The sequence below is a fragment of the Manis pentadactyla genome, chromosome 12 (assembly GCF_030020395.1).
Source record: "Manis pentadactyla isolate mManPen7 chromosome 12, mManPen7.hap1, whole genome shotgun sequence".
Lineage (NCBI taxonomy): Eukaryota > Metazoa > Chordata > Mammalia > Pholidota > Manidae > Manis > Manis pentadactyla.
This window is the reverse complement of record NC_080030.1, coordinates 35,699,119-35,718,534: the sequence shown is the minus strand read 5'-3', so window position 1 is coordinate 35,718,534 and position 19,416 is coordinate 35,699,119. Positions and strand designations below refer to the sequence as shown.

Below are 19,416 nucleotides of genomic sequence, written 5' to 3'. Positions count from 1 at the left end.
ATTCACTTATGCTTAGTTAATTTTATTGCTGATTCCATCATACCTTTATCCTGCTTTATGTGCTGATAATTGTAGGTTATTAATAAAATGTCTAATAGCTGCATGACCCCAAGATTCATAGGGAGTAAGGGAACTAAGATATAAGTGTGGCTATGTGACAGTGCGTACAGGAAAGGCCTGAGTGAAAATTCATGGAACTGTTCTGTGTTGGAGGGAAGGAATTCAGTTTTCTAAGATTTTTTTTTTCTTTTAAGGGGTTGGGCATGCCATACATTTTATAACTGAATTTTATATGCTTTATTTTAGATGTTCACATTTTTAAAAAATGAAGGAACCCCAAATTATGTTTTGCAAGGTATTGTGGTTTTGCAGGTATTTAGTGATGACATATGTGAAAACCTGGGAGGTGTTCCAGTAAGAAAACAGTGTCAAACAGTTCAAAGACATTGTCCAGTTGTACCACTTTATCTTTCTTCTTTTGATTTTTTTTTCTTTTGGACACACATTTGTTCAGTGCAGACGACTCTGCATTTCTCTTTGGTAAGCTTTCTGAACTCGAGGTGGCTGTGAGGCTAGCTAGCTAGGTTTGGTGCTTTGTTGCTGCTCCCATGTTGGTCTAAGCTCCGTCAGGATGGGTTGTAAATGTGGCATTTGCTGGGGGGCAGTATCGGGAAAGCAGAAACCCCTTCCTGCTTCCGGGTTGGCTGGCAGCGCTCTGCTTGTGCGCTTCCTTCTAATTGGCGATCTGCCAGCACCTTTCGGGATGTTATGAAATTTAAACCAAATGAGGTTAAAATGGAACCTCTGTGCCACTGAACAGACACAGACCGAAAGCAGGACTCCAGGAGAGTTTCAGCAGAGGAGGAGGGAATGGAGAGCAGGGTAGAGAGTCCTGAGCATTTCTTAAGAGAACTCAGTCTTTGTGCTCAGCTTATATGGTGAAAACAATTGTCCAGGTCATATTTCAGCCACAGAATTCATTTTACTTGATAGTTGACATACAATATTATATTTGATTCAGAATGTACAATGTAGGGATTTGACAATTATGTACATTACTAAATGCCCACCATGATAAGTGTAGCTACCATACAAAGATATTGCAGTATTATTGGTTGTATTCCCAATGCTGTACTTCCATCCGCAGAATTCATATTAAAGTCAGAGATCTCTTAAAGTCATTTGCCTTGTGTGGACCTGCTGGTTTTTTATAGGATGTTTCCAAGTTACTAATGACACTTACTACTGGACTTTTGGGGATTTTTGAGAGGTAGCCCTCTGCTAAGTAGAGATTTTAAAGGAGAGGGAGTCTGAGATGAGGAAAACAATATAGATGTGTTCCTTCTTGGAAGCGTCTTCAGCCAGCTTGGATACAAAGTGAGGCAAGGGTGGCTGGTGGGAAGGAGGGGCTGGGGGAATTGGTTCTTCCCACAGAAACCAGTCGAGTGAGGGAAGAGAGACTGCAGAAGGCGGTGCCTCTGCTGTTTGGCAATTCAAACTGTACAAAAGAGAAAGCAGAACTGGATGGTGGGGGTAAAGAGCAGCAGAAGCTTAAAACTGGGGGAAGAACTTGAGCCAGGAAAAGTATGCAAGCTGTTGTTGAGGGGAGAGCCTGGATCCTCAGGTTCACAGCTTCTCCTCAGGGCCGTCTCAGATGATGTGGAAGTCTTTATGCAATACAGAATCTGTCATTTTAGTGGCATTTATTGTGATTTAAACTCTATAAAGTTCTGTGGACTGCTATGCCAGTTTCAGTGTTGTAACTGAAACTAAATATTTTCTGAAAAGTTAAGTTCTTTCTAAGAACTGAAAGTAAGTGAGGCGGTTTGCTTCAGTGGTTACGCACTTGTCCTTGGAGTTCAGGAGGACCTGATCTTATTCTTAGCCTTGTCATCTCATAACTGTGTGATGTTGGGCAAGGGGCCTGATCTTTCTGAGCCTTTGAGCCTTTGACCCCAAAGTGACACTCCCTGACCCAAAGTCAGGTTTGCTTTGACATGGATTTGGATTTTTGAGAGTAGGAGGGGGACATCGGCTAACTGCATCGTACATTCTGGAAAATGAGGTTGGATGGCAGGGATTTTCCTTGCTTTTGCTGACTTTCAGTGCCAGACTTCTTGCACAGATGGTTTTGTGTCCAGAAGAGCGATTCTAACTAGGAATGGGTTGCTTCCTCCAAGGATGGTAACTGAATTTCGTGAGGCTGGGGCAGCAGGCAGGACTTCTGGGTGATGTTCTCATTGACCAGCTGCTTCCTTGGGCCTTTATGGTCTCCCTCAGATGAGACATGGAGGACAACATAGAGCCATAGAGGCATTTGGAAGACGTGACACTGATACGGGTGTTAGACTTTCAAGAAAATGCCCACTGGGAACTCCGTCCTGCTTCAGGAGATCCTTATATAGCAAATATATTTGAAACATTCACGTGTGTGTATATTTGAGTGAAGACTACATTTTCACACATCTTGCAAATATTTTCTTCCAGGGGTTTCTTTCTTGCTGAAATTTAAAATTTTACTCTTACAGCTTGGTTTTCTCTTTGAATCAAGTATGTCGGTCTCATTTTCTCCTGTCAGTTGTTTTCTTAAGTCTTTACTTATGTAAGCTCAGTAGGTTAGTTGAGGTAGACTTTTCTGGGAATCTCAGCTGAATGGCCTCATTTGGCTAAGTGAATCATTCTGTTGAGTTTCCTAATTTTGGCTGTACATGTTCACGTCAGGTAGAGAATTTTCTAGTGGACAAGCTTTTGGACAAAAGTTTACTGTTCCTCAGAGATACTATTAAATTTTATTTTGTCTATAATGCTTTTATTGCTTCATAAACCATTTTCTGGCTCTCAAATGTGATCATGGTGCTTTTAAATGTTAAGATAAATTTAAAATAAGATTTCAGCCTAGGCCTTTCTGGTGGCTTGGCCTTTAATCTAGCAAGGAGTCTAGAGTAATCTGGTTTCAGACACGTAATTTTCTTAAAAGTGCCATCAGATATATTTTTATATGACTTTCAAGTTTATCTTGAGATAGTCTAAAAAATATTCACCACTAGCAAAGGCATATCTAGACAATAATTTAATTTAATGAGGGTACATACCAGCATGAACAATAGTTTTTGGAATATGCTTCAAGAGTTTTCAGGTAGATTATTTCAACGGTATGCTTATTCCTGGGCTCCTAATGATACCAGGCGCTGAGTTTGTTTTAAAGCAGACATGCCTGTTGGAATCAGACTGTTTCCAGTGCTGATGGCCTGCAGAGGCCTTGGTAGTGTGATTTAGAAACATGCTGCGGTCACTGCTTTCTTTTTAAGTGATGTGATAAGGACTCCCCACCCAAGGGCTGCAGGTTGGGTTTGTGAGTGGCATTGAAGGCTCCAGCCTGGAGGGGCTACCCTGGGGTAAGTGGGTAAACCAACCCCCTGATAAAAGACAGTACTCGGGTACTTTCATAGGCTCATCCCTCCCTACTCCCGTAACTACTTATCATTTTGATAAATCTTGCCAAAGCAAAGAGGAAGTGCAAATAGAGAAAATAAACAAAATTAAATAGAGCAGCATTTTTCTTTCTAGGGACCCTGATTTCCAGGTAATCGGGACAATATCCTCATTTTACTCTCTTTTATTTGCATCAAACTTATTTAAACATCAGCTCTGCAAAAACAGCAGTGGATTTCTGTTTTTAAGAAAAGCACAGCATTTTGGGGTACTGTGTTAGAGTTGATTCCTGCCTGTAGACTCATCCTAAAATGGTACACTCTCTCATATGCTTAGGATTATGGAACATTTTAGTGATGCCACTTTTTTTTAATTGAAGTATAGTTTATGTACAATATTATATTGGTCGCAAGTAGTCACTGTTAAGGTTTTAAATTTGATGTCCGGTATCCTGGGAAAACTTAACCATGGCTCCTGAATTAGAGATTAGCATTTTTCCTTAATTAACTGTAATTAATAGCAAAATTTTACTAGTACCATGCAAATAAAAACACTAGCTTAAAATTTTAAGGAAAAATTCATAGAGTCTTAAAGTGGCCATCCTTTGCTTCAAGTACAAAATCAAAACTGCTCCCTTTAAAATTGGCAAAGCTCCTGTGTGGCCAGGTGACCCCATCTCCTTGATCTCACCCTTTGCTGCTCTGCTTGCACACCTGGCTCTGGCCACATGGCCCTCCTTTCCTTTCCTTCAGTGTGCTGAGTTCCTTTCCACCTCAGGACCTCGCAGTGGCTACCGGTCTGCTGGAATATTCCCCCTACATGTCACCCCCTGGGTTGCTCCTTTTTGTCATTCAAGTCCCAGGGCAAATATCACCTCTGAAGACTTCCCAATCTAAAGTAGCTACATGGTCATTTCCCATCACGTTATGCTGTTTTGTCTTTGTCAGAGCTCGCATGGGTGCTTGGGTGGAGTTGGCCTGTGTGTGTTTGTCTCTTTGTTTCCTGTTCTGCCCTGGAGTATACACTCCCGGAGGGCAGGGAGATTTTGGGTCAGCTTTGATCATTGCTGTTCTCCACAGTGCCCCTGCAGTAAGTAATAAGGAAATATTTGTGAAGCAAATGAATAAACATGAGTGAAGGCCAAAGGAAACAGGCCTTTACTGATGACTTTCTCATGCTTGGTGAATACTTGGGTTATTTCCTCCTGTGTGCTGTTCCGCCTCCTGAATGCAGGAGATAAAGCCAAGGTGTTGCTGGTCAGGAAGCTGAATTCAGCTATAACTGCTTTTGAGCCTGGTGTGACTGCAAGGCCGGGCCCTTACTAAGCACACCAGCCTGTTCTTCAGGTTTCTGGCAGTTAGTCAAGTGGCTGTCAGAATGTCTGCCGCCCTGCTTGAATGCATATGCCTGCTTATGCTACTTGGCTGGTGGATTCGATCAGCCCCCAGACCTGGATTCAGGAGAATGCTTGGCTCCTTGCCTGTCAACACCCCTCCTGTTGGGGTTCCTCCATCACTGGATGGGGCTTCTGGGGAGACTGCTTCTAGGCAGGGAAGGGGGGTGCTGCCTGGTGTTTTGTGCTGAGTCTTTGCCCTGAAGCCTGTGGTGGGGGGAGAGGGAGCTCTCGATCAAACTGTTAATTATGGGCAGGAGTGCTTTCTGTCACCAAGGGGACTGCTTTGGGGAGAGAAATCCCTGTGACACAGTGTCTCAGGGCTTAGTGACCTCAGGGTCTCTCCTGGTCCTTCACAGCTCTGGAGTAGGCTGAACCTGGGCAGTTCTGACCTATCTTCCTTCCTTCCAGCATACTGTTGAATGATGCAGTACCTTTGCATTTTGCAAGGAACTTTTTAGTCATTATCCTCATTTCCTGTCTCCCCGTGCTGAGGAAGTGACCCCCATTTTACAAAATGGACAAAATCTGGGAAGGGTAGGGAATTGAGAATAATTGTTTTGGCAGAACTGACAAACCAGTATTTTGTCCTATGTAGGCAGATTGATTGCTTAATAACTACTTGTTATCTCCTTTGACAGAAGTCCAAACAATGAGTTTTAATGCATGTAAAATGTTCAATGTAGTGGTCAGCCTAAAGTAAATTTTGTCTCATTTTGGCTCATCGCAGTTTTATCTCGTCAGTCCAGATCTGACCTGTAGCTGTAAAAGGCAAAACCAGTAGTAGATCTGTCTTTGATGCCATATGTAGTTCTTAAATGAAATAGTTAAAAAGAATCCTTTGGCTTTTCAGCATTCCAGTGTGATTGGAAAGGTTACTGTCTGAGATTCAACATGGTTCTTAAGCAATACTTAATGTGAGTTGATATTCGTAATGGTTGGATTTTAAAGCTTTTTGATGATTGTGGAGTCCTGACATGGCTTCAGGGTAGATTAAACCAGAGTAAGGTGGTGTTTAGTGGTTTCTATCCTGGCTTCTACTCAACTTAATATAGTTTGACTTAAGTATTTTGGGCTAATGAAAATGTGTCCTCTGGGTATGTGGTAGTTAGTCTTAAGCAAATGTGGCTTGAATGTAAAACTAGAGATAACTTTAATTACTGGCAGTTCAGTGACAGTGACAAATTGTTTTTCTTGCTTTCTAGTTACACATGGGAAGCTGTTGATATCCAAAATAAGATGCTATATAAAATCAGCATCTGTGGAAATGTGGACATTGCCCAGTGTGGGCCATCAAGTGCTATTTGTATGCATGACTTGAAGACCAACAGCTATCATTCTGTGGGTAAGTAAAACTACCCTTAAATTACTGGCTGTGCAGGATCCCAGCTTTGCAAAAATCACTATGTTTGTGTATCTACACAGTCATATATGCTCATGACATATACATTGTACATATTACGATGGTTAAAAGTGGTGACAGTTGATTAAATATCCAATATGATGTCAAATTAGGTTACTTCCATCTGATGGATACTTTGTAGTCAATCATTATGAGGAATTATGTACACTGGTATTTATTGATATGGAAGGATGTTTCCTATACAGCTCTGCCTTCTCCTATTTTCCTTAGACCTTAAAGACTCCTTCCTTTACCCTGTTTCCTCTAGTGCCCTATTCCCTCATCCCCTTTGTGCTTTCTTTCTTCTGTGGTAGTTTGATTTTCAGGCAGTCTGTATTGACATGGGGTCAAAGATGGTCTTTTATTTTTAGTCTTATATTAAAAATTAAATGGTCCTAAGAACTACCAATCCCAGAGCAGGAAGTGCAAACCTTTTTTTCTTAGGCCTGATTTCACTCCCCAAATGTCCTCTTTTGGATTCTTTTCTTCTGTAGAGGAAGGACAATGGGTCCGAGGGGCTGGCAACCCCATCGGGGGTTACAGGAAGCAGGAAAGGGGCAGATGCCTAAAGAAAGAGGCATAGGCAGACATAAAAGCAGCTAGTGTTGTCCTTGGGTTTGGCAGCATGGATGTCCGTGGTGACCTTTGACCACAGCAGTTTGAATGGTCTGCAGGTGAGAGCAGGGTCTGTGTGAGGTCTTCAAGGTCTGATGGTGGAGTCCCAGCTCCTGTCTGGTTTCCCTCTCTCCCAACCAGGAGACTATGTAGACTGAAAACTGGTAAGAGGAATTTGAAGCCCAGGGTAGAGCTCTGAGAAAGCACCAGGTTGTTCTAAGCTCTTGGTTCATAACAAATTTTATTATTTTTGTGATATACTTAAAAATCTTACAAATGAGGTCACCAGTTTCCTGGAATCTTTTGATGATTCATGGGAGAGAGGCTGCTCAGGTTTTCAGAAAGAGGAAAAGCAGGTTCCTCAACTATAATATTTTTGGCTAATAAAAGTGTGTTTTCTGGTTTTTGGCAGTATAGTGTGGTCTAATGTAACCAAGGTGGCTATCAGATGCAGATGGGTCACTGGGAGGAGGATGTAAAGTTGGCATAGCTGGACAGACTTTGAGAATGACCAAGTTAGGCAGGCTTTGAAAGCCAGACAGGAAAGTTGATATTTTCTGGGGTAGGCAGTGGCTCTGTTACAGATTCTTTGTGATGGTAACAGGGGAGGTGATCTAACAGAATGCATTTTTAGAAAGCTGGGCCTGATGAAATAGGAGAAGTTGGTTATAAAGTGGAGAGGCTAAGGTAACTAGATGAGTTAAAAGCTACATTACAGGTTGATGATGATATAAACTAGCAGTTTACAATTTCATTTTACTCCCAGACACACAGGACAGATACTTTTCCCAGACTGGTATGCTACGTGTCATTGCCTTGTCCTTTAACTTAAGAAAGCCAACTGTCATGCGTGCTAAGAGCTACAGTAATATTAACAGAGAGATAATTTTGAATCTGATCTAATTTTGCTAGTTTGTGTTATACAATAGAAATAACTAAATTTGTCATGTACTTATATGCCAGGCTTTCTGTTCTTAAATATCTCATTTAATTCATTCAACAACTTTTTGAGGAGGTGATTTCATTTCCCTCATTTTATAAATGAAGAAACTAAAGCAAAAAATGGGTAAGCAGAGCAGCTTACCAGGGATTGGATGGGTATGAATTAGAATGCTGACAGGCACTCCAGAGTTTGTGTACTCAGGGCCATGTTGTTTTATAAGTCATAGGGTCATATCAGACAGTTGTAGAGCTTAGAATGGGAACCATGATGGGAAATTTGAACTCTTGGCCCTAAGAGGACAATTGAGAACCTAACTTCTTAGGAACTTGCCAGAAAAGAAAAAATGTGAATTTTGAGAATAGCCTCAAAAATTGGATATCCCAGTAGATCAGAGGAATAGAAGAGCTGGTATAGCAATAGATCCAAATGTATATGAGAACTTTATATGTGACCAAAAATTTGGGTGTAGTTAATCTATTTATCTGTTGGGAAACAGCATTAGGCAGACCTCTCCTGTTATATAATAAAAGGTACAGATGAGTTAAAAGTAACAAGACAATAAAGCATTGGGGAAAAACCATAAAATAGAAATGTAATCTAGAGGAGGTAAGAGCTTTTCTTAATAAAAATGTTAAGAACCAACCCAAGGAGAAAAATGGCAAAGTCTAAGAACAGGCAGTTCACAAAAGAAGAAATCCAGATGGTCAGTACAACTTCATTAGAAAGCAGATGTTAATGCAAATCAAAGCAATAATGAAATCTCATTACTCTTCAGTCAGATTGGCACAAGTTTACATGGTTGAATCACAGAGTGCTGTCAAGGACCTTGAAATGGGCACATCATGTATGAGTATGGGAAGACGGTTTTCTATAGCGCTTTTGGGAAGGTAATTGTTGATGTGAGTTTTATAGTGCCCACAAGGGTAGTTTTTGTATTTAGAAATGGATACTAAGACCTCAACTTTGGTTTAAACAGCATTACATTATTTTTGATTAAAAAACCATATGTTAGTTGTTCTTTAGGCACAAATTATGTATGTATAACTTTAACAGTTAGGTTAGCAATCTTTTTTACGGAGCCTCTGGAGGACATTTGGTTCCATTCACAATCTAGTTGAATCACCTTCACCACATTTTAAAATGATTTATACATTTTATAAATTTGATTTCCTTTTAAAATATTTAGATATCTGATATGACAAAATTTAAGCAGTGACAATCCATATAAATTTAATAAATTTATAAATATGATAAACCTGAAATTCTCTTGAATGTTCCAATACTGTTACAAATCTAAGTCAGTTGCTGTTACAACCTTTGGAGTTATAACCTTAAACATTGCACGTACGTAAAAATACTGAGTATGTTCACATTTTTCCTAACATCTCAAATATTAATTCTGTGGCTTTAATTATTCTTTTTAAGGGTTAAAAATTTTCTATCCACTTCATGAAGCCTGTTATCAGCCCATTTAACTGGCTGATGTACCCACTAGGGAAGTAGCCTGGGATTCTGATCGGCCTCTTGTTAGTGCCTGGATAGGACACAGTGAATCTGATTGTAGTTATGTCAGGTGGCATCATTTACTCTAAAGAGCCTGACCCTGACTTCAGATATTTTTATTGTCTGATTCTTGTGTATTTGCAGAGAAATATGTTACAGCTGTCCAGGTGGATGACTAGATTGAATTTTGCATCTCAAAGATGTGAAACTATCTTTTCCTCTTAAGGCTATATTCTTTCTCTTTCTTGAAACTATCTGATCCTATTGGATATTTAAGATGATAACTTGGTTGAGTTTTAGATAAAATTCAATGCTTTTGTCTCATTTGGTCTCTCCCGATAGTCTGGCAGTATCTGTTAAACTTTAAAAACAACTTTCTTTAACCTTTTGTAAATCTTACTAGTAGAGAAACTAGTATCATATATAGATTTTTTGTGCAAAAAATATTTTTGTAACATTGTTAGTTGTACATATGCTGGAGCAGCCTAACTGTATGGGGATGGTTCAGTAAATATATTTTATTCTGATTTACTTGGTTAAGTCACATCTTAAAAGACTTATGTAGAAATTACATTTTAAAACAGCCAACACTTAATATTCATTTATTTTTTTATAACAGTATTTGAACGAATCAGTCACTAAAACAGACAAAAATCCCTTTTCACATGGAGCTTACATTCTAGTGCAGTGGGAGACAAGACAAAACAACAGTGGCTAAGCAGTACTTTAGGACCTGATACTGTAAAAAAGAAAAGGAAGGAGGGTAAGGAGCTGGGGATCTCAGAAGTATGTGTTCAGAAATATTCAGTGGGGTGAGTTGCTGAGAAAGTGACATTTGAGCAGACTTGGAGCCCAGGGAGTGAGTCATGTGGCTCTGGGGAAAGAGCCAATGGGGAAACAAGGGGGAGTCACTTGGTGGGAGGGGCAGTTGGTAGCAAGAATAGAAATCTCTTTTAAAGAGTGTTAATACAAAGAGGAGCAGAAAAATGAGGCAGCAGCTGGAGAATTGGGCAGAGAGGATTCTTTTAAAATTTTGTGAAATAACATGTGACTAGTACACGGTAAAAGACACGATACAATAAAGGGAAAGTGGGTAGAAAGGGAAGCCTTGCTCAAGCACATCGGTGACTAGCACGGAGAGGGTTGTCGGCCAGATTGACAGGCTCTGATCGAGGTGCTGGGGAGGCCTGGTGGCCGCGTGGTGGGCCCTGAGGCCGCCCGCAAAGCTGGGATCGCCAGGCCTTGCAGCCTCAGCGAGGCCGAGTTGCGAGCTCGGCTGGGTTCGGCCGGGGTCGCCGTGGGTTGCAAGCGAGGCCTGATAGGCCTGGAGCGCGGCCTGGTCTCATGGGCTCTGGTGAGCGCGGCCTGGTGCGCAGGGTCTGGAGGACCCGGCGAGGCCTGGCCTGTAGAGCGTGGCCTGGCCTGGCGGGTACGGGAGAGCGTGGTCTGGCGGGCCTGGTGCGCAGGGTCTGAAGGACTCTGCGTGGCCTGGCCTGTAGAGCGTGGCCTGGCCTGGCGGGTACGGGCGAGTGTGGCCTGGCGGGCCCTCTGGTGCGTAGGGTTGGGAGGACTTGACGCGGCCTGGCCTGTAGAGCGTGGCCTGGTCTGGCGGGTACGGGTGAGTGTGGCCTGGTCTGGCGGGCTCGGGCGAGTGCGGCCTGGAGGGCCCGGCCTGGAGAGCGCTGTCTGGCGGGCCCAGCGCGTGGTCTGGCGGACCCGGCGCGGTCTGGCAGACCCGGCCTGGAGACCGAGGTCTGGCAGACTTGCCACGGTCTGGCGGGCCCTGCAAGCGCGGTTTGGTCTGGCGGGCCTGGGCGAGCGCGGCCTGGTCTGGCGGGCCCTGCTTGGAGCCCGCGGTCTGGTGGGCCCGGTGGTGCGCGCAGCCTGGTCTGGAGGACCCGGCCTGGAGAGTGTGGCCTGGAGGACCCGGCGTGGTCTAGTCTGGTGGGACCTCGCCAGCGTGGTCTGGTCTGGTGGGCCCTGGCGAGCTCTGCCTGGTCTGGTGGACCTGGCCTGGAGAGCGCGGTCTGGAGGACCCGACGCGGTCTGGCGGGCCCTGGTGAGCGTGGCCTGGCGGGCCTGGTGCGCAGGGTCTGAAGGACCCGGCGCGGCCTGACCTGGAGAGCGCGGCCTGGTCTGGCGGACCCGGCCTGAAGAGCGCCGTCTGGTGGGCCCTGCGCGCGTGGCCTGGTTTGGAGGACCCGGCCTGGAGACCGTGGTCTGGAGGACCTGGCGCGCACGGCTTGGCGCGGTCCGGAGGACCCGGCGCGATCTGGCGGGCCTGGCGAGCGCGGCCTGGTCTGGCGGGCCCAGCGAGTGCGACCTGGTCTGGCGGACCCGGCCTGGAGAGCGCGGTCTGGACCTGGCGCGTGTGGTCTGGCGGGCCTGGCGCGGTCCGGTGGGCCCAGCGCGCGGTCTGGAGGACCCAGTGCGCGGTCTGGCGGGCCCAGTGCGCGGTCTGGCGGGCCCAGCGCGGTCTGGCGGACCCGGCCTGGAGAGTGCGGTCTGGAGGACCCGGCGCGGCCTGGCGGGCCTGGGCGAGCGCGGCCTGTTCTGGCGGGCCCGGCCTGGAGACCGCGGTCTGGCGGGCCTGGCGCGCGCAGCCTGGTCTGGAGGACCCGGCCTGGAGAGCGCGGCCTGGAGGACCCGGCGTGGTCTGGTCGGGTGGGGCCCCGCCAGTGCGGTCTGGTCTGGCGGACCCGGCCTGGAGAGCGTGGTCTGGCGGGCCCGGCGCGCGGTCTGGAGGACCCGGCGCGGTCTGGCGGGCCCGGCGAGCGCGGCCCAGCCCATTTGGCGCCGTCCTCGGGAGCTGGCCGTGGGCCTGGCGTGCTGGCCGCGGCCCCGCAGTCCTCGCCCGGCTCTCGTCCGGGGAGGACGGCCAGGCTGGCCGGTTGCCGCGGTTGTGTGCCGCGGTTCGCTGCGGCCTCTCCCCGAGTGCCCGGATCGGCAGCCGATCCCGACAGCCGGGCGGAGCGGGCAGAGGAACAAGGTGAGATGGATGGGCGGGCGCGGTGTTGATGGGGCCTGGTGCTGAGGGATGCCGGGGCCCCGCGCCGCGTTGTTAGTGGTCGGCTGGATGCCTGCCGGCCCGAGGCTGGGGCCCTCCTTGTTTCCTTTTCAGGGCGGGCTCAGCAGTTATGAGGAGCCCCCAGACGCTCTGGGCACAGGGCCGGAATGGGCCGCTGAGTGGGGGGACAGGAGGCGTGGGGGAGGGTCTTCAAGGTGGGGGGCCGCGCCCCGTGTGCGCCCCCTTCTGGCGGCAGCGCGCGCTGCTTTCCACCGCCTTGCCCGCCCTCTGCGTCTCCTGGAGCGCCGCGCTGCGGGGGTGAGCCGAAGCCCCACCCTGCCGGCCCCAGGCACGCCCACGGTGGGTGGGGCTACGGGCGCTGTCCACCAGGAGCTGTCCACCAGGAGCTGTCCACCAGGCGCTGTCCTCGGTCCCGGAGCCACGGTGGGGCTTCGGTGCCCTTTCAGCAAGAAAAAGATTTTTGATACGACCCCCGAGGGTTTCAGGCAGAGAATGACGTTTCCTGCAGACCTTTTTGCACGTTGTCAGGCCGGGTAAAGAACCGCTGTATTGCCTCCCACCCCCGCCCCCGCCCCCGCCCCCGCCCCCGCGGGAGCTCCGAAGGCCATTAGCATTTTAATATCACCCCTCCCCCGCTCCTTTCCCTCTTATCTTTTTGAAGTTCTTAGGTGTTTGTATTAAATTGCACCAGTTATAATCCCGAGTTCATGATCGCTATCATCATTAATCCGTGGACCAACCTTTTCTTCTTACTTACTTAGATGTTTTGCATACTGTAGTGAGCCCCATCTCTAACAAAATCTAGGAACTTAACTAATAACCACTGTCCATGTGGTTCCCATCCCCTTGTCTCTTTTCTGGAAGTAATTGTTAACTCACATCCTGTATTTCATTCCTCCCTTACTCTGTGTGTCTCTTTCAAATCTGTGTGTGTGTATGGTATTTTTAACCTTACACAAAGTGTATGTCATTTTATAGGCAACCTTTTAGGGCATAAGTGGTAATGTTATATTGCTAAAAATCAACCATATTGTTGTCTTTCACTATGGCTTATTTGTTCTAATTTCTATATAATATTTTGTACATCTATCAAAGTTAATTTATCCAACTATCATGTTGATATATATATAGACTTTATTTTGGATTATTGCCAGTAATGTTCCAGGCAAACTGAGATATATTCACCCTGCTTGTGGGTCATTCCAAAACATTTTGATTTTAGAGCACATATGATGGGAAGTTATTGAAGAATTTCAGTAACTGAGTTATTTATTCCAATTTATGGTTTTGAAGGTTACATTGGTGCAAGATGGTTTGGGAAGGGAGATTGTAAGGGACGAGACAAGAGTGGAGGAAAGGAGACCAATTAGGAGGCCCTTGCCAGAGTACAGGTGAGAGATGATAGTGGTTTTTGTAGTAGTAAAGACGAAGAGATGTGGGTGGATTTGAGATGGACGGAGAACCAATAGAACTTGCTGGTGTATAGAATGTGGCAGATGAAAGAGAGGACTCGGTGCAATGTGTTTGGGGCTGGATGGGGATGTCATTCTGAGATGGTGAATTCTGGGGAAGGGACAGTTCATAAGTTTATAAGGCTTCAGATTATAGTGCCACTTTTAATTTGTTTGTGCTTGGAAATAGCCTTACAGTTATGATGTTTTATAGCTTGTTTCCTTTCCAAATAGGTAACTCTCTTTTGAAAAGTGCAACCAAATCTCTTATGGAATTCAACACAACAGTGAGCTGTGGGCAGCCAAGCACAAATCACCAAGTCCAGAGTAGCATCACCTTCTTATGTGGGAAAACCTTGGTGAGTCCACACAGTCATTTTATAGTCTTCCTTTTGTTAAAAATGTTTGTCTGTTGGGAGTTCTTGATAGCAGTACTTCAGGAAGAACAAGTGAGCAAAACTAAAAACAGAAGCCTCAAACCAAATCACCATATAAAGAACCAATAAGTAAATAAGTCCTAAGACTGTAGTTACAACTTCTAACTGAAACTTAACCACATCCTGTGTAAAACTAATTCGAAGGATTAATGAGTTTAAACTCAAAGCACTATTTAATGCTTATGTTATAGGCATAATGTTCCTTTTCTTTCCGAAACCTCTTCTCCCAGCATTTAATTTTGATTGTTCTTAGGGCAGTGCATTTATTTTTTTAAAAAGTTTTTCCTTCCTCACATTAAATTGGAGAGATGGACATTTGTGTAAGAGAAACCTTGGCTTGTGGGTAGTGGGGTTCCCAGTCTTATGGGTATAACTGGTATTGAGAGGCGACATAACTGTTTAAAGCATGATATTTATTCTTACTCTGCATATTGTATGTGATTTCTTGGATTTATTCTTCAATATTTAGAAAAAGATCTTCAGTAACTAAAAAACAAAAGCAAAAGAATGAAAGGCTAGCTTTTAGGGAAAAGCAGTTTGTATACAAATCCTGTGAACATTCTCTAAATAGAGTAAGAACCCAAGAATTTATCAGGTAGAGTGACACTCCTGTGGCTGCCAGATTACTTTAAAATGACATTTTAGAATTGGGTGCTGTGGCTTTTGCACCTTCAGGCCCATAATGTCTCATCTGAAGAACTTTAAAAATAGAACTTACATTATTAACTTTGGACCAGTTGCATTATTGTCCATATTTGAAACTTCGGGAAAAAACCTGTTTGCAGTGGTATTACATATGTAGGTCTGTGTTGCAGAAAATGCTGGCTGCTGTTTTAACTTTAATTAAATTCCTTCAAGGATTCTGTGTTCACCATATAAGAGCCAGAATCGTGCAGTAACTCCTTAGATTTGCACAAGCAGTGTGGAGGTAAATTCTGCCATGTCCTGTGTCACTAAGCGATGCTGTGGTTGACCAATTTGGAGTCAGCCCTGGTCATGGTTTGTCAGAGGAGAGGCTGCCCTTGAGCGTGGGGGTGTCTGAAGCAGGGTTGGTGCATGAACTCGGTTGGGTCCAGATGGGCCTCCTTCCTTGCCTTACAGGAAGCATGAGGCTACATTTTCTGGCTTTGATTTTGTTGGCATTTGGTTAAGAGAACATTTGAAGTTTGAGAGTAGAGCTCCAAGTTACTTCCCATGAGTTCGCTGTACTTGCATAGCTGGGACAGTAGAACAATTTTGGGTCATTTACACCAGAATTATGACATGATTTCATGAAGCTTCTTTCTCATAATTTTTGGGTTTGGGAATTTCTTGACAACCTTGTTTAACTTACAACAGTTGTGGTTCCCCTCCACCCCCACCCCCCACCTCCGCTTCTTGTTGCTGTTTTTAAAATTTTCATTAATCTTTGCTGTTTCTAAGTTTAAAAAAGTTTACAACATGCAGTATGGTAACTTTTATTTTTTTTTAAAAACTAGGGAACTCCAGAATTTGTAACAGCAACAGACTGTGTACATTACTTTGAGTGGAGGACGGCAGCAGCCTGCAAGAAGGACACATTTAAAGCTAACAAAGAGGTAACAAAGGCACTTCAAGGTCACATGCTCAAGAAGTCCATTCCAGGACAATTAAGACTTGAAATACTGGCTCAGACTTTCTGGAGTGAAAATCTTTTTTAGTTTTCAAACTTCATTTGAGCAGAGATGCTGTGAGAGTTAATTGTTATAATTGGGCTGGGTGGTTCTTACTTTTAGGACAAGGCATTTAATATATCACAGGATATGAATGGAAATAGATTGGCTTACCCATTGAAGGCAAGTTAATTTCTGGTGCTGTGCAGCTCATTCAGGAACATGGGGGAGCTCGGGTTTAGACTAGTCACTCTACTTCCAGGTGCCATCTCCTCAGCCTCAGGTTGGCTTCCGGAAGCCTTGGGAATCCAGGCCAGTTCGCCTCAGAGACTAGATGATGACTATCACTATTTCCACTCTTCCTCTGGCATCTGGTCTATTCATTGTTGGTGATTAATGAAGCAGCCTTTTCCCTACCTCGGAACCTTTTTAAGTTGGCTCTACTGTGTGGCTCTCCCTGGCAGTGGAGGAGAGCAGGCATTTCCTTCTGCCGCATCTCCCCTCCCACCACCCCAGATCTGAAAAGGTGGTTTTCTGTGTTCACCTAGACAGAAGTTTTTGTGGGTTGATCATTCTTACTTTCCTGCATTAGGTTTCTGTTCTGAAGGATTGATTGAGTTCAAAGATGCTTTTTCTTAGGAGCTCAGAACTGACAATGAGAGTAATCAGTCATTTTCACTGATGGTCAATCTGTAAATGAAAAGACAGTCTGATAGGCAAGTGATGAAACAAAATGCTGCCTCCCAGAAAAGAGCATAAAGGAATGATCAGTGAGAAACAGATTTAAAGTGTGCAAAGAATTAAGACCTGATAAAATAATGCCAATATTCAGGAGGTGGTGTGAAATTTAAACTTGACATCTTAAAACTTATGTTAAATTGCTTGCCATTTATACATTGTATAAACCACAGAAAGGCATGCCTTCTCTCCTGGGGGACAATAGGCATCTGTAGGTCCCACAGGTATTCTCTTGGGCTCTGAGTCTCCAACCCGCTAATCATACCCATTTTTCCCTCTTAATTGATTGCCTTCCTACCTTGTTTTGCTGAGCTGACTGGTGTGCCTCCCACCACCTACGGGAAAACTGTTTGCCAAAATAAATAAATAGGCAAATTGTTTTCTATACTCTCTGTAGTAAGTCAGAAGTCACAAACTACTGTTGGTGGGTCAAATCCTGCCCTAGGCTATTCTTATCCCCAGAATTAAGAATGGTTTTTACATTTTTGTAAGATTGTAAAAAAGCAAAGAATATACAGCAGATGTCTACGTCACTCATAAAGCCTAAAATACTGACTTTGTGGCTCTTTACAGAAAAGTGTGCCTGACTTGTGCTGTAAATCATTTTTGGGGGGTGGGAGTGGCTAGGTATAGTCTGTTTTCCTCAAAAACAGTGACATTTAATTTCTCTTCGAAGCTGATGAAAAGATGCATGAGAAATTTTGCAGTTTGATCTTAATGATCATCTCCTTAGGTCTGCTCAGCAGCTGGGGCTTTATTTTTTCATCTGTATAGTTTTCATTTATTGAGGGCCGGTTGTGGGCTAAGCAGAGGAATTTCATTAAATTTTGGAAGCATTCTTGCTTTCAGGGAGCCCATAGACTACAGGAATGGAGCGCGCATACCCTTCTTCGTGACCTGAGTTCCATTCTGCCTTTAGGTACAGATAAATCGGACAGGAACCCCTGAAGAGCAGGCTGGCTGCTCAGAAGGCAATGCTGTTACATTAGCAAATCATGATGAAGCATATTTCCTTTTCTCTGTCCTCAGTGAAGTTTGATTCCACATTACAGGTTTTTTGCATACCTTCAAAAACTGTATTAAATGTTTTACTTTTAAACACTCACCATTCCCTCAGGAAACATCCAGATTTGATTTAGTGTCACTGTAGTTGTGATTGCCACACCTGAGGTCCCCTTGTTTCTTTGTTAGTTTGCTTTGTCATCTTTGGTAGTCCCAAACAGTGTCTTTAAAAATGACTGGCATAAATTTGTTCAGTGGTTTCTGGTAGGGTGTTCTTAGATAATTCCTTTAAGACATTGTGGATATACATCTGCTACCATAGCACTCTTGGAAAATTCAGAACTGTCATGCTTGTGGTTTGACCAGAGTTACGTACAGAAATAACAGTCAGTGTACACACAGTGTTAGCAAGGCTGATTCAGTGCTGGGTGTGAGGCTGGCAGACGACCTCTTTCCCTGGTGGCTACATTCCTGCTCTCATGAAATGTCTCCACTGCTTTGCTCCGTGGAGCAGGGAGTGGGGAGGCCTTTCCCCAGGAGCCCTAACTGTTTTTCCAACACACACTTGAGTTCTGTGGGTTACTGTGTGGGGCATGTCTTCTGTTACTTTTTGGAGTAGAGAGTTGGCCAGAAGTTGCTAACTGCCGTGAGCTGGGTGTCTGTGGGCCTTGCTTCCCGGAATCCCTCAAGCCTTTTGGTGAAGTGAAGCTACTTTAGAGCAAGTTCTTTCCCATGTGGCCCCTGTCTTTCCCCCGTGCTGTGTGCTGGCATGCTCTTCCTTTTTGCTTTATCGCCAGAGAGTTGCTTTTGTCTTCCATTCTAACTTGCCAGCTGAGTCACCCACCTCTCGAGTTACTGGTTCTGTACTGCCTTCCTGGGGGATGATGACACCCTTCAGATCTGCAGGATTATGGCTGCTAGTTACTCTTACTGGGACCTAGTCATGATCTGCAGTTATACCTATTAATGTGATTGCCTTTCTGTGGGCTGTAGCTTTGGGCTTGGCATCTGGCCTTGTGGCCTTGCTGGCTCCGGGTACCTGTACCCTACCAGTGCTGGCGGTGCCAAGTGCCTAAGTTACCAGCATGGTAGGGACAGGACACTTTGCTGTATATATCCTGTTGAAATGAGTTCATGTGTCCCCTGAGCCTACAAGGAAATACAAATGGTTTGATTTACTCCATCAGCTCTCCACGAAGTCTCCGGGAACAGGACTGGATAAAAGGGTTAGTGGGTCAGAGCCTCCTGCAGGTTGGCTGGCATCTTCCTAAGCAAATTTGATAGCTAAATGCTAGCAGTTACTTTTGTAAATAGACTGCCTGTGAATAGACTAAAAGATAAAATTTTATTTAGTTGTATTTTATCATTGATACAGAGTACATTTAATAAAATGCACACATCTTAATTTACAGCTGGATGAATTTCGGCATTTGTACACACTCATGCAACTATTGCCGGGACCAAGAGACCAAACATTCTCACTAATTTTTATACCCTTCACCTATTTCATCCATCCTCCCACCCCCCACCCTGTGGCAACCACCAGTCTGTTCTCTGTATCTATGGGTAAAAGCCAAAATTTAGGAAAATTATCCATAGAAATTTATGAAAAAGATTTCTTTGAAATGATTATAGACAACATGAATTTTTAGGATATTCTTTAGGAGGGGCGATTAAAATGATAGCAGGGTATTATTCCCCAAAATAAGACTTGTGGGGGTGTTTCCACAAAGGCATTTCAGTAGATACTGCCAACTAGGCACAAGAGACTAGGGTCTCTTTTACTGCTGGGCACATCTCTGGGCTTGAATGCTTTGCTCTTATATTTGGCAGAACTTTTG

The 19,416-nt window shown here is 44.7% G+C and overlaps 1 protein-coding gene across 1 annotated transcript in view; it reads left to right on the top strand.

The window, feature by feature from the left end:
• The window catches only part of IGF2R (insulin like growth factor 2 receptor), a 98,907-nt gene that overhangs the window by 14,651 nt on the left and 64,840 nt on the right, over positions 1-19,416 (top strand). The window contains exons 2-4 of the mRNA XM_036886778.2: positions 6,031-6,170; positions 14,002-14,126; positions 15,683-15,781. Of these exons, the coding sequence (XP_036742673.2) occupies positions 6,031-6,170; positions 14,002-14,126; positions 15,683-15,781 (364 nt within the window). The remainder of the gene's footprint in view (positions 1-6,030; positions 6,171-14,001; positions 14,127-15,682; positions 15,782-19,416) is intronic.